Raw genomic sequence first — 15,614 nt, 5'->3', positions numbered from 1 at the left:
CCTCTCTGTACTAACCCTGTTTAAAGGGTCACACCACCAGAGGAAAATGTGTGACTGGAGGCTGTTGAGTCAATATTATTCAGCCTGATGTATGAAAGTGTGAACACACGGCTGCGTTCTCTCACGAGAGAAATAAGAGTACATGTGTGTGAGCAAACAACACTTCACAAATGTTGCAGTCTGCTGGTTAATGTAATGCCACAGCTAAATCAAACAGGCTGCCGCTCCATGCAACATGCAAAGCACCTTGAGAATAAAATTATCACCTTGACATATGTGTCACACTCTCGAGTGCATGAAAATATCTGGGCTAGTGTCCTGATTGAGTTTGTATGACTGCTGGTGATGGAGTTGAAAAGAGATTATAGTGAGAGGCTTTAATAAGAAAAGAAGAGGTAATTTAGGTAGGAAAAAAGCAAAAATAGAAAGTCAGAAAGGAAAAAGAGACATGAAGGAACCGGTTTGGATCAGTGGTGTGGAAATGTATTTTCATTTCAGGAGGAAAGAAGAAGGTGGGAAAGGAGTGGAAACAGGTTGATAAAACACGAAGACACAGTTGTTCTCACTCTCTCTCTCTCTCTCTCTCTCTCTCTCTCTCTCTCTATTGTGTGTGTGCCAGTTGTGTGAGGCTGGGTATCTCATTAACAGTAATAGAGGAAGCCGGGCAGGGAGGCAGTGCAGTGAGCCAGGGATATCCCCATCCTGCAGCCTGACACACTGACCCCTCCTTCCCTGCCTTTGCAACTCCCTCCACTATTAACTACTCCACCTTGGACCATACCACTTCATCAGGCCAGGGGGAGATATTGTTTGTAGCGCATCAAAGTCCTCGTCCAGAGGATGTTTGGTAAAGTGTAAAAAGACCTGTTTTGTTTTAGCGTGGCCTCTTTCAGACTATAGTGCGTCTCTAAACCAGGAGGGGGTGTTAAGGATGGGTTTGTCTTAGGGAGGTTTGGTAAATTATTTCAGTTTCCTCTGATTGTGTTACCTTCCCTCAGGATGCTTAAACTTAGGCGCCAGATGAAAACACATGAACACAAAAGTTAGAATAACAAACCACATTATTCCCCTCATGAGAATAAAAAGGGAATTAGAGCAAAGAGACAGGAAAACACATATGGTGAGTGTGTGCGTTTATGTTTACGTATACATTACATGTGTGCATGTCCATGTATTTATGTTACTCCACTGATCATTTTGTGCCCTGTTATCTAGCAACAGGCCTGGCGAGTCTCTCTCTGTGAGACTGTTGGGTTTGTCTTGGTGGTGCCAGCTGCATACAGGGCAGGTGACATGCTTGGGGAATACTAATGGCTCCATGAAAGCCCCGAGTACTGGTCCAGACATGGTGGAGTGAATACTGAGCGACCATTTTGCTGAATCACAGCTAGACAAACACAAGGCACAAAAGATGCAGTCGGTTTTAATAAAGCAATTAAAATAATTAAAACCAGTGAAACAGTTCTTTTAAAGCAAACTGACATATTTAGTGCATCAAAGGTTACCATGGAGTTGGATTAAATGTTTAAGACGATCGAGGCATGGTGAACAGACAGCCTATAAAACCGTGTGTGTGTGTGTGTGTGTGTGTGTGTGTGTGTTTTGTGTGCAAGCTTCCCCCCTTCACATATCCACAGAAACACTTACAAGATTACAAGACCCTAGCAACACAACTTCCTGTTCAGGCTTTGCATCCTGAACACAACAACAACAACAACAACAACAACAACAACAACAACAACAACAACAAAAGAGCTTTCTACACAGGGGCAGCAATGTAAAACAAAGCAGCTTTTTCAACACCAGAGATTAACTTGGTGGGACAACACTCTACATGCACGTGAGCAATGTGTTATAGAACTCTGTCGACTTATGTGTCCCATTTCAGCAGCAGCAGCACTGCCACAACATCTAACCCAGTTCTGTCCTCTATGCTTAATGAAACAAATTAGTCCTGAAGGACATACCTGGCCTGCAGCACTGTTCACTGCCTCTCTCTGTCCATCCTGATCCTTGACACGAGTGTGGCATCATTCATTTATAATAGTTTCCTGTACCGGATACCCTTCTCCACAGGTGGCACAGCATGCAGACAGACAATGCTTCCAAATCTCGACGAAAGTATCTTTTAACAGATATGTATTCATATGAATTTATTTAGGTTCAAATTAGCAATAAATGCCCTGTTCCTTGTGCCTATTTGGGTGCATGGATGTATGTGAGGTGCAGCCTACCTGGTAGAGTGGCCTTGAAACACACCTGTGTGTGTGTAATAAGTGCAGCGGTCCAGGAAGGTTCCTGGCATGCACACGAAGGCGTCGGAGGGCTGTGGAGGTGAGAGTCCACAGCAGACCCTGCCGAGTACAGACCACCTCGTCTAGACCCAACAAGACTGCCTCCATTACTGCACCGACTGACACTCTGTGATGAGAGACACACCACCAGAGGTATGTACAGCAGTACGAGTTGATATCAGTGGGATATCCACAGGTATCACATTTGCAAACTTTTATTTGAACAGGTAAGCGATTACAGGTAAAATCCACAGAGGCCCAGGTAATGAGAAGATATGATTAGCCTTTATTGTCCTCTTGATACCACTTAGCGCCAATACATAATAACTGGGTCATCTCTAGAGGTAAGCCACAATGAGACACGATAACCCTGCGGCTTCCTCCTCTCCTCTGTCCCTCTCTGTCCTCTCAGTCTCTCTGGGATTCAGCGGTCTGATGCCTCCTCAAGGTCAAACCCTGCTAGTCCTTCTGCCCTAGTCCCACACAGACAGTGGTCCCTGCTGACTCTTTCTCTCTTCTTCCTCCTCTCTCTTCCCTTCTCATTGAAGCAATGCACCCTCTGTTCGCTGGTCTCAGCGCCACAAACACAAACATTCCCTCTAAGGAAATGCAGCCGGTCTCTTGGTCTCCCTCACTGGTAGTTGTTTTTAAAGCGATATGCACTCTAATACCACAGCTCACACGAAGAGCAACCAGTCCTCTCTCTCTCTCTCTCTCTCTCTCTCACTGCCTCACTTTTCAAATAGAGAGGGGCAACAGGCTGCACACACCTGGTCAAGCTGGACACTATCCGTATGCTTCTCATTCTAAAGCTGGAAACACACCGAAACACACACACACGCACCACTCACATAAATACTTTACACAAGCACGCATTCATGCATACACAGACCAAAATAGTCACTGAACTGAAAAATGCTGACATTTGGTCTCTAAAGACATGAGCATGTTACTTTCTGACAGCACTGGGATTTTAGCCAGAATGATTTTAAAAAAGGAAACATTCTTCCTCTGAGCCAGTTTTCCCAGGCTGGAGTATCCTGACCTGACCTCTTCAAATTCTTCCAAAAATTAAAAGAATATGCAACCCATCTGTTATTCCAACCAACCAACGCCACACATTATCCTCCAACACAATGGGAAAAGAATATAAATATAAATGATTACGTCAAGCTTAATTGTTTATTTGAGACAAAAATCCACAATGAACCTTATTTTACATTTGATTACACACACCCATTTATAACAATGGCCACATGGAGGCAATACAACCCCCATATACAAGCTGTGCCAAGCCCACAGTGCCTGTGTATATCCTTGCCAGTCTGTGATAAACTCTGGCTGCCAACAGCCCTGCTGAAACAATACAGCTTTAATGATCAATGATCACTTTGTTATGTGTAATTTTAAGCACAGACACACACTTGTTCTACCTACAACAGACCGCCCCTTCTGGTTCTGAGGATTTCTTATATGTCAATCGTAACATTTAAAAACAAAAAAAAAAAAACTTAACTGCTTGATGGTTTTTTAGAGCCAAACTGATTCATTTTCTCCACTTTACTTCCATTTTCCTCAGAAAGCCTTGGTCAATAGGGAATTCAATAACTCTGTACTGTACAGTAATTCTCTGCCTTCCAGCTGAACCCGATCTGACTATGACTGGATTAAATGGCCTTTCCTAGCCCACTCTGATTCATGGAGGGGTTTATCGATGCGAGGGGTCAATCCTGTACTGCTGAGCTATGGTGTGTGTATATGGATACAAATTGCTGTATGATGCGCATAACATTTGTTTGTTACTGAACAGGAGTAAGTTACTGCCATATCATTAATCAACTACAACATATGGAAAGTAAAACAAAAAAGGTTTTCCACAGTGAGAAAAATAAATACTGTGTTATTATTATTATTTTTGCTTTCTCTTTCTCTCTCCATTTGTGTGCTACTTTCTTTTTCACTCTCCACTCAAACTAGCTTTTGCACAGATGGCTAATTGAAAGGATTACAGAAGGTTTCATTACAAAAAAATCCTAATCACTAATAATGCAGTACACTCTCATATCTTCTTAAATTTTCTTAATTTCACCGACCACATGCTCACAAATCGCTCATTCCACAGCACCAGTTTCCCATCCCTCTGTCTCCGGGCCTCATGTTGTACTCTCAGCGGTGTCTTGAGAAATCTATGAGGAATGTGTGAATTTTCCAAAATGAATCAGTTTGGCTGGAGCTGCGCACGAAGGGTGGAGGGGTTTCACCTCTCACCCACTGTAATTTACGATGGGTGTAAATATTTGTTGTGGTTGGGAGGGAGGTGGGAGGTTAGGTATGACAGTGCACTGTTCCCATGAGTCTATGTGTTTGCAATGTCCCGCTGAATCCTGGGAAAGGTCGTGCAAGCCCTGCGATGTAAACAGACATCACCAGAGCGTCAGCTGGCCGGCTATTAAGACAGAGAGGAGAAGACACTATTCAGGATTTTACAATCAGCGTTGTAATGGACAGATGGAATTGACAGCCCAACAGTGAGATAATCTGTGTGTTTTTTCATTCTTTCTCACGCACATTCATCCACATATTGACGATGACAAATAAAACTAAAATCTGTTCTGAGGTCATCCCAGTCTTGACACAGGCAGGAACTGGGAAAATCAGGAGTAAACGTTCATCTCTACTCCATCTCAAGGTCTCAGTGTGCTCTTCCACCCCTCTTACTTTCTCCTGCCTCCATCTCTCTCTGTCTGTCCCTCTTTCATCTCTCCCTCATATCTCTCAATCTTCTTTCTGCTCTCTGATCTTCACTCAGGCGTGTTATACTAGAGTGCAGGCAGTGTCAGAGAGCGAGAGGGAGGCAGAGCAGTGGAGGGAAATGGGTCACAGACACTATAAATTCACAAGAACATTCACAACTGAGACACTCTGGCACACAAATTCACTAAAACAGTTGTTTTTGTATAAGAGAGAAGAAAGTGCAATGGACACACATGTACTACTCATGTACTTCTTCTGTTCTTTTACTGCAATTTTAAAGTGACAATGAACCTGACATCTGCTTTTTTTTGTTTTTATGTTTGCAGGTTAACTTTTCTCACAGGCTCATTTTAAAGACATGCACACGCCACAGTCACTGTGTATCACTGTGACAGAGATTATGAGTGACATATGTGTATAGACCCTGTCTGAAATTCAATCCCGATCAGTCTAGTTGAATGTGATTGTATTAGAGGTGCAAGCAGGAAAATCAATAACATAACGCAATGTTGCTCGAGAGAGTGATGAAAGCAGGGAGCTTCGATATGTCTATATGTGTGTGTGTGTGTGTGTGTGTGAGAATGTATGTGCATGCCATGAGCTTCGGTTTCCCCGTTCATATGTGAACATGGAATAATTGCGCACGTGTGCAATGAACAAACCCCATGACGACACAAAACCTTTGAAGTGCTGGGACTTGTCAGTCTCTTAAGTATAAAAGTTGACCTAGTTCATATGTTCTATGCTGTAATATGCTATACACAAGCACAAAGGGATGTTCAAGAAGATATTCACACACACATATTCACATGTTCTCACACACACACACACACACACACACTCAAGCTAATCATTCTCTCCACTTTGCCTGGCAGATAAATATTAATGAGGATTACTATGTTACTGCAGTACACCCACGGGAAAACAAGAGGCTGCACCTCTCTCATTCTCTCTCTCTTTCTAACCCTTTCCCGCTCTGTCTCTTTGTCATTCACGCCCACACACAAACACACTCACGCCCACACACACACACAAACACACAAATGCACACACACACACACACACACACACACACACACACACACACACACATAGTCCTGCTGCATCAAACATCCTCAACAAAGTCTTTAACACATTTTCTTTCTTTTTCTCCCCAGCTTTCCTTTTTATTCTGTCATAGCAGGATTCACATACTGTTCAACACACACTCACACACACACACACACACACACAAGCACAAACTATGAATAAACCCCTTCATATGAATGAGTCACAGACAGTGCCTCCGTTCTCATTGGGTCGTGTTATCTCTGTCTAACAAAAGGCACTTTTGTGCTGGGATATTTCAAGAACATTTTGGGGTCTCTACATCCTGTTTTGGGGAGATGGAATTTAACAGACTCCTTCCCATCATCCCACACTCTTCTTTTTTCTTTCTCTCTCTCTCTCCCTCTCTCTCAAAAGGATTCCTTGCAGCCATTTCTGAGAATAGAGAAGCAGAGATAATGAAGAAATCACTCTGAGCTCTGCATGGAGGTGGCAGAGGATGTGAACACACACAAACACAAACACACAAACACACACACACACAGACACACACACACACACACACACACACACACACACACATATCCATCCATGCACTGTTGATGTTTTGGCAGAGGACAGAGGAGTCCACTCTCACTATAGCTACCCTGCTAGCAAACTGTCTCCACAGAGAAAACACATTATCAGCAGCTCAGTGCCTTCAGCCTTCACTCACAGTCAATAGACGATCATCTCCTCATTGTTTGATCATGCTCTGTACAGATTTACTTTGAACTCGTACACAGCTGTGTGTCTATAGGTCTGCGGGTTGATTTTGGACAAGGAATAAAAGATGGAAAAAAAAAAAATCAGAGCAGAGAGTGATGAAAGAGACGGGGTGGAGAGACGGGTGGGAGTCTCCCCTGTCTCGCCCTCCTCCCTTGCTCAAAAACATTCTTCCTTCTGAGCTGCCTTTGGGGAGAAAAGGGGGGTCCCCTTTCATGCTGAACAGGGTGTGGTGCAAGGGGGGCCTACAGGAGCCTTTAGCTCCAGTTATTCCCACCTCTCTCTTTCTTTCTTCCTTACTCTCCCCCTTTTCTTTGTCTCTTTAATTGGACTGACTGACCACAGCTCTCTCACCTACAGTCTTTAGGGCTGGTTGAGATCCCTGGGAATCAATACTGTAGCGAGGCAGGGCAGAGCTGTGGGGGAAAAATCTCAAACTGCCACTCTAAACTGCTATCTGGTAAAGAAAAAAAAAATAAACAAACTTATTTTGAATGCTGCTCCTTTGGTTTTCCACATCAACGTCACAGCTGCTTAAATGAATCCTGACTCTAATATCAAGACAATTAGATCAGCCTGATGAGAAACAAGCGGAGTATCAACATGACCCGCAGAATGCCGGAGTCCAGTGCTGACCTTCTCTGTGATTGGTGCAGACAAGATGTTTAAATGTAACAAGGATCGATTAGTATTCCTGCCTCACCACTTGTCTGGCTGCCTCTAGCTTTCAAGCCTATAGTGGTAAATTACAGTCATGCTATTGTCTGTTTGCATTCCTATCCTGCTCATGAATGTGTGTTTTGAGCATGTGTACACGTCTCTATATGTGTGTGTGTGTGTGTGAACTTTTCCCTCTCTGACAGTGATCCACCCCTCCCACCTTTAAACCCTCGCTCCCCTGCGGTGCCCCTGACAACAACATGTTTCCTTGGAGAGCAATTTAGCCGCCTAAAATCTGAGCTGTTTTCCGTCTGCGTAAACACACACATCTTGTCTTCCCTTTGTTTGTTTGTTGTTTTTGTTCTTAATTTCACAGAAAAGAGCTGAGCAGCTTAACACGATAGCAGGATGACAAAGGCGGAGGATAATCCTAATACAGCCTGCTCACAGAGGTAATCTAAACAGAAAACATCCCCAAAAAAGAAGCTGTTTTAAATTGTCAACACCAACTGTGCAATTTATCATCATAATATTACACTGTCAACAGTCAGTATAGTGTTTCTATCTATAAACCCTTCCACTATCTATAAACCACTTCTATCATTGCTGACACTTTTACTTTCTCAGAGCTAATCTTGTAATGAAAGTTATGCAAGATGCAGAGAAAGGGGGCATGAGCGGGAGAGGGGCATGGCAAGTCAACATATGAAGAAGCTTAGAAGGAGAAGATAAGGTTAAGATAAGAAGATGATTCATGGAGAGAGAAAAAGAGTAGAAATCAAGTTTGTCACCTCTTTTATTGTTCTGCAGTTAACAAGGCGTGTTTTACTCAGATGTGTCATAGCTGTTGGCCGTGAACAAAGATGGCTATGTTATCCCTGAAGATATTACTCAATTAACTGGGATGTGAAACCCACATCCATCAGAAACTGCACACACGTGAGACAATTCATCTGCATTAGTTTTGTGACAGGGCACAGATGCGTATAGATACAGATTTTGTCAATATTTTTTTTCTGTATGCATGTACTCTTCTATGCAGCTCACGCAGTTGCATAAGGCGGAGACTGGATGATAACGCAATGAGTTATCTAACGTGACATGTCAGAGCAGGACAAAGCTGCAGCTGTGTATATAGAAGTGAAAGTATTTCAGAGCCTCACTACAGACACGGGAAGGTAAAATCATAACTCAACAGACAGTCAGCATTCTTAGATCCTCAGGGGAAGAAACCAGTAGATCACTGAGCTTTGTTCACCTGCCATCACCAAGAGAAATAAGTCAGAAAGTCTGAGGATTTAAATTCTCTTTTTAAAACTGTGTTGTGTGCCTGTTTGGTTTAATAGATGATGATATTCTGAAAATCTCATGCATTCACTACCTTACACAGCAAGTGGGTGCACATCCATCTATTTTTCCAGCACAACAGAACAGTTATGTGAGTGAGTGTATGTAAATCATCACAACAAGTAATCCCAGTTCAGCCTGTCTACACACAGCTGGCTGCAAGAGGAATGGGAGGCAGAGAAAGGGGACGCAATCAGGAAAGAGGGAGGGAGGGAGAGAGAGGGAGAGAGGGACCTTCCTTTAGTCCTGCGTGACAAAATCTGCTTTTCTCTGTTAATTAAGGTGATTTGACTGTGTGTGTGTGTGTGTGTGTGTGTGTGTGTGTGTGTACCAGCCAATCAACCATTTACATTAACATGTACATTTAGTCATTTGGCAGATACTTTTATCCAAAGCGACTTACAAGTGAGGGACATCACTAAAGCCAGCAGCAATTGCTTCTCTAAAGGACAGTGATTACTTTGTTTCCTCCAATCATGCACTACTATGACAGCAAGCCAGATTCAGTTAGTGAGTGAGTGAGACATTCAACCTGAAGACTATGAAAAGTGAGACCTGAAAGGATCAGAACAAGACGCTCTCAAGTCTCTTACTTGAGAGGACTTACTCTTACAGTGCAGTGACTATAAAAGCTATCTTCTGCAAATCAATCAGCTTGTGCTTTATGTATTTACGGAGATGTGAGGGTTATAGCAGTTATTTTTTTGGAGGGGTCGGAATATGCATGTCTAAGCTTATTAAAGTGAAAGCCGTTTCATCCAACATACAGTAGCCACCCTGTGTAATTTATGATAGCATGTGTGAAGTATGTGCACGCCTGTGTGTATTACTGTATCCTCTGAGCACGCGTTCAATCAAAGAGAGAACTACAAAGCGACCGGCGATTCTCAGAAGAGCTCATGGCATTTAGAAGTCACATTTCCTCAAAGGGGTGTGTTAATGAAACTGAAGTCACATTACATCAAGTGGGAACACTGAGATTTCAAAAGCGAGATCAAATTCAAGTCAGTGCGATCCTATGAGCACCACATGATTTTTTTGGGAAAGCAGTTTGGAAGCCTGGCTCACTCATCACCTGAACACACACCTTACTTAAGTTTGATTCACTTGATGCCAGTGTTTTTACAGCATGAAAGAGCACTGACACACATCACAGAGAAAATGCATGGGGGACTCTCACACACACATACACTCACAGCTGCAAACTTATGTGCTGCTTTCAGTTTGCAGTTTTCTCGTGGTGTGAACAACTTTACTGAAGAGCAAAAGAGGTGAATCATCTGGCAGGTTACAACCTGTCTTTACAACAACATAAAGGTTAACTTTACAACATGCATTCCACATCTAAGCTTAGCTGGAAACTATTATCTTCAGTCGTCAGCCCACACCCACCAGATTTACACAAACACACAAACACTGAGGTTTCTGATGCACCGACAGACAAAGTGAATTTTCACTGTATAAAAAGCCCAGCACTTTAAATCAAGCTGAAGGCAATGCGCAGCTTTACTTGATAAAAGGAAGCTTACTCATGTCTCTAGTCAGTTCAATTGCATTGACAGTGACAGGCAAACAAGCTGCACTCAAACACAGCTCTCCCACAGTGAGACTTCCCTGTAACCTTGAAAACTGGGGACGGCAGTGGCATACATTAGCAGAGACAGACAGAATGAGTTGTGGAAAGACTGACAGGCTCAGACTGTCAGGAAGAGAAACACAGTGAAGCATTGTCCACTGTAGAGATTAAAAGCTTTGCTCTTGACTTGCCTTCCACCAACTCAAATCTAATACCGTTCCCTGGATTAGCCAACCTTTTTAAATCCCACTTACACACACAACAGCATGGCAAGACACGGTCACAGAGAGAGGGAGAGACAAAGTCAGAGAAGGAGAGAGAAAGTGAAAATGAGGAATTCAGGGAAGCTTGTGCCTTACCCTCTCTCCACTGTTCCTCCGTAGAGTCCCCACCGGCAGCTTAAGCATTAGCCGGCGGGTTCTCCCCGGTGTCACTGCACCTTGGACCACCATCGTACGCTCCAGAGTGTGTGTGTCCGTGGGTGTGTGAGCATGGGTGCAAGTGTGTGAGGTGGGTGTCCTCGCCGTCCCGTCCAGCCTGGCAGCCGGGGTTCACGCGAGCTTGCGCGTGGGTGTGTATCAGGAAAGAAGCTTGTGTGATGTGAGTGTGTGTTGGTGGGTGGTTGTAGCAGCCCCACACCGGTCCTATGTGCCTCTCTCTGCCTCTATTTCCCTCTGTGTTAAAACACTGCCCATGCTGCTCCGCTCAGCTATGCTCCACTCCGCCGCTCTGGAGGTGAATGAGTGTGTGAGAGGGAGAGGGAGCGCGCTTTGTCTCTCCTCTCTCTTCTCCAGCTCTCTGGCAGCTCCCCCTCCTTGCCTCTCACACTCACTTCCTTCAGTTGGGGGCTTAACCAGGTCACTGGATTAATGTGATGTTACGGCTGTTATTAGCATACGCACTCGAGTCACGTGATCCAATAATAATTGTGTCTGAGAATATATACCCCCAGCACACACACACACACACACACACACACACACACACACACACACACACACACACACACACACACACAGCCCTTACAGGGGATCACGTGGGGAACCTCAAAAGGAATATGGGATGTTTTGCCATCTGGTAGGGAGATTATCTTTGAAATCCCACATCCAGCTTTCTCTCCCTGCACTGTCTGGACTAGGACACAAAGGGAGTTTACACACACACACACAAACACATACAGACACACACACGCATGCATCCTTGCAGTTAAGCATGCACAATTCTAATGCATACAGATATTGATCATCCTATCACTTGATTCATTGTCTGCACACAAAAAAGTGCAGAAATTTACCAGATATTTTTTTTCCCACACAAAGTTTTGAGAGTAGTGGATTCGTAGCTGCGAGGTTCCAGCTCTTGCAAAGATCTTTCATCATGGCTGCAGCCACAGAGCTGAGTCAGTCCTCTGTATCCACCACGGTGGTCTTTACATGTCCATTAAAGCTATTGGACTCATGAGTTACAGCTGCACCTAGTGACTTACTGTCATATTCTCATCATCACTCACTGCTGAGCTCTGTTTGCCACTGCACATCAATACTGAACTGTCAGCTGATTAACTAAAGTGGATCAACACACATATGCAGGCATATACAGATGTCCGGAATGCACACATGTACAGCAGGTTCATATATATCAGCAGCAAGCAGATTGGTAGTTTAGGTAGTTGTTGTAAGCCAGTAGCTGTGGATTATAACAAGTAAGATTTAGATTGGTTATAACAGCTATGAGGTGGCTGGATGCTGGGTCACAGGATATAAAATCAGATTAAAGCCACCAGTCAAAATGAGCAACCCAAACACTCCTTTTCCATCCCCTATATATAAATGAGGACCCCTGATGGCTTTAGTGACATGATAGTGTATATGTCACGCTTACACAGACACACACTTACACACACGAAAATGACACACATTGTGCCAAAACCGAGCGAAAGGCATACAGGAGAGAATCATCTGCAGTGGTAATCCCCAGTAAGCATTATTTATTCAATACCCTGGCCCACATCTGTGTGTGATTGGCTGTGCCCTACATGAAAAATATCAGAGGGCTATTTATAAACTTTGTCTTCAGACTTACAGGTCTTACAGAAGACATACTGGAAGAAAAGAGGAAGAAAAGAAAAGGGTAACCAACAGATGCAATTCAATTCAATTTCTCTCTATTTGGTCTGTATGTGTGTGCGTGTGTGTGTTTGATGTTAATTCAAATTGTGAAGACAGAGATTAACTGCCACTGCTGATTTGGGATACAAAACTCAGCTGCTTTTATAGTGATTTTGTATGACACCTTGACAGGGAGATGACAATACCCTCCTAATTGAACAGTTTAAGTATGGTTTGTGTTTGTTTGTTTTCTTCCGCAGCTCAGTTTTTTTCCTTTAAACATTTTTTTAAAATTCCACTGCTTCAAATCCTGTGAGGTGATAAGCCCTCGTCTTGACAGAAGAAAAAAATTAAAGAAAATACCAACATGTTACTATTCTTGATGCCCGAGGCTAGATGCATGATGACCCATTTCAGTCAACAAGCGCACAGAAATAAAGGCAAATGGGATTCACACTTGGTAATAAAAAAATAAGTGAAATACAAAACTGCATACATAATAATATATGAGGCAAAAAAAAAGGAAAAAAAAGCTGTAAGATTTAGACATGCCTCACTGTACTGGATCAGTTCACAGCAGTTGTCCTCAGAATGAACTAACAGCTATTAATACATTAAAAAAAAAAATGCAGATAATCAGAGAGAGTGAAAGAAAAGAAGAAAAGAGAGAGATGATCACTACCTGGTCATGAAAGATGCTTATGGGGGAGGTGCAAACAAAGCATCTGGATTGTCTGGGTTTTATTTTTACACTGTGTGTATGTCTGCCTCGTCTGTGTTTGTAGTTGTAATAATAAGAAGCAGTGGTTCTCAATTGTAGAATCCCGGCATTGTTACGCATTAATTTACCCTGATAACCCAGCCAGTTGCCCACGGCCGTCTGACTCATCCCTATGGTCCTGCTACTGCTCCTCACTGTGTTTGTGTGTATGTGTGTGTGATTGTGTGTGTGTCTGTGGGTGGGTATGTTTATGGAAATGCCCTCTAGCTGGACTCTCGCCCCATCCCAGGCAGCAAGGGAGGGGGTTGAATGTTTATGTTTCTAGACTCCACAAATTACAAAGGGTTGAGTTACAGCACTATTGCACAGACAACACAGATAAACAGTTACATTGCCTAAACAATACCACCATGATAGCGTAATTCAATTCACTGCTCATGGTGTGCTTCTGTCTGTGCTTCTGAGTGTATGCCAGTGTTGTCTTTCTCTATCTCCTGAGAATGAGATGAGCAGAAAGCAGGGTCTCCCACCCTTCATCAGGCCAGAACTAATCATAATGACTTCTCCACAGGGGAGCATCCACTTCAATTATCATCCCCTCAGCAGTGTCTGTGTAAGAAAGCCTGGGAAACACTTTTACATGCTCAGAAAGGTAACACATAGCCCATGAGATTTTGAGGAAATGGGGACATTTGTGTGACTCATTGTGAAAACTGGGGCATATTTGTGTTTTGGAGAGATTTGGTGGAACACCGGGACAGATCGTCCTAGTCAAACCGTGTCGCTCCGTACAACATCTGGTCAAACCTGCTGGGAGGTGACTGTGTGTGTGTGTGTGTGTGTGTGTGTGTGTGGGTGTGTGCACATACTTTATATTTGCATGTGTGTCTTTCAGTATGATTAACATTTCAGCCATTGGCTCCAAAGGAATGTAGACAGATGGAAAAATGGTGAATGTGTTCTGGTTATAACCTTGATGAGGTGCATAGACATTGCCTTGAAAAAAAAAAAAAAAGTGTGTAGAGACTCATGCACTGCTATTATACAGTCATCGATGCCTTAATGGAATTAGAATATATCATTCCAATGGGCCAATCAGTAGTCTATTATGAGAGTAGTAGCAGACTTGAATGGGCCGCTAGACGTGCAATTTGCCCCGGTGAATAGCATTCAAGGCTTCTGAATTATTCACCCAAGTATACTGGGAAACCAGTGTGTGTGCTGGACCAGTTGATATCAGAATTTGGACCATGCATACGATGGAAATTGAAGGTTGAATGATAATAGCTTATTAGTTTGGAGATGTACACATAAAAATTGGATCAAGTTTATGATAATTGCCTTTTCTCTATTTATTTGGGTGATTCTGCAGTCAGAGAGAAGACTAATGAGGCAAGAAACTGAGAAACACTTTTGATTGCTTAATCTGACTAAATTATTCAAATTTGATTCATACTATGGAGAGAATTAATGTTTTTTTTCCCAGAACTTTGTATAATGTATTTTTTAATTGTATAATTTTCTTTTTGCCAACAACACTTGATGTCATTCTACTTTAAAGTAATGTCTGCTAGAGATGCCACAATACCAGAAATTTGGTAGTCAGTACCAATAGCAACAAATTTCCTGATTCTCGATACCACAGCAGAAAATAGAAAATAACAGATGATGCTGCACAGTTTGCTAACACACGCACTTGTCGGCACGCACGCACGCACGCACCTCCATATAGTCAGGTGCAAGCTAAAATTGACTAACATGGTGACAGACCAATAGTATGAAAATATTCATTTAAAAAGTCAGCGTTATATTTTGACAGACTGAACAGTAACTACTGTAGCCTGCTAATGTTGTGAGCACCCAGCTAACGTTATGAGCCGTCACTATGTTAGCCTAAACAAGCTAACATTAACCTTTGTAAACGCTGTGTTTGGAGCTTTGCTACATGTCAGCTGTCCTAATTCACACGGAATAACGAAAACATTTCAGGACAAGACATGAACATGTTTACGACATGTTAATATAAAGCTGAAACTCACTCACCCTGAACTCTCTGTACAGGTCTGGACGCCTGTCTTGGAGCTACTTAGGTTGGTCTGAGGTGTTTCCTCCTGTGGCACCGTGCGCATACAAGTGTTTGTTTGTCTATATCTTGTCCATTGTCTTGCGGTGTGTCCCCCCTTACGTCATGTTGAACCTGTTGCTGCACCCGCACTTGCTGCTGCTATTCATGTTGTTGTTGTTGTTATTGTTTACTGTGCCGGCCTTCTTCTTCTTCTCTTATACTTTGTTATCAGACTAGGTATCTTGTAGGGTTACTGCCCTCAGCAGAATTACATCTG

General features: G+C 43.0%; 1 protein-coding gene across 7 annotated transcripts in view; it reads right to left on the bottom strand.

The window, feature by feature from the left end:
- Positions 1 to 15,614, bottom strand: part of frmd4a (FERM domain containing 4A) — a 101,863-nt gene that overhangs the window by 48,033 nt on the left and 38,216 nt on the right. For 2 of the 7 annotated variants that reach the window (XM_023403842.2, XM_087173393.1), the window contains exon 1: positions 10,803 to 11,210. The exons of 1 other annotated variant lie outside the window; for it this stretch is intronic. In XM_023403842.2, coding sequence (XP_023259610.1) covers positions 10,803 to 10,895 — 93 coding nt within the window. In that variant the 5' untranslated portion in view covers positions 10,896 to 11,210. Of the gene's footprint in view, positions 1 to 2,234; positions 2,876 to 10,802; positions 11,211 to 15,614 lie in introns of those variants that run through there. 4 more of the 7 variants (XM_087173396.1, XM_087173392.1, XM_087173391.1 and 1 more) reach the window with 2 other exon arrangements.

This window comes from Seriola lalandi, unplaced genomic scaffold, assembly GCF_002814215.2.
Source record: "Seriola lalandi dorsalis isolate HSWRI2012SDOR001 ecotype SW California unplaced genomic scaffold, Sedor1 jcf7180002054188, whole genome shotgun sequence".
Lineage (NCBI taxonomy): Eukaryota > Metazoa > Chordata > Actinopteri > Carangiformes > Carangidae > Seriola > Seriola lalandi.
This window is presented reverse-complemented; position numbering and strand designations above follow the sequence as displayed.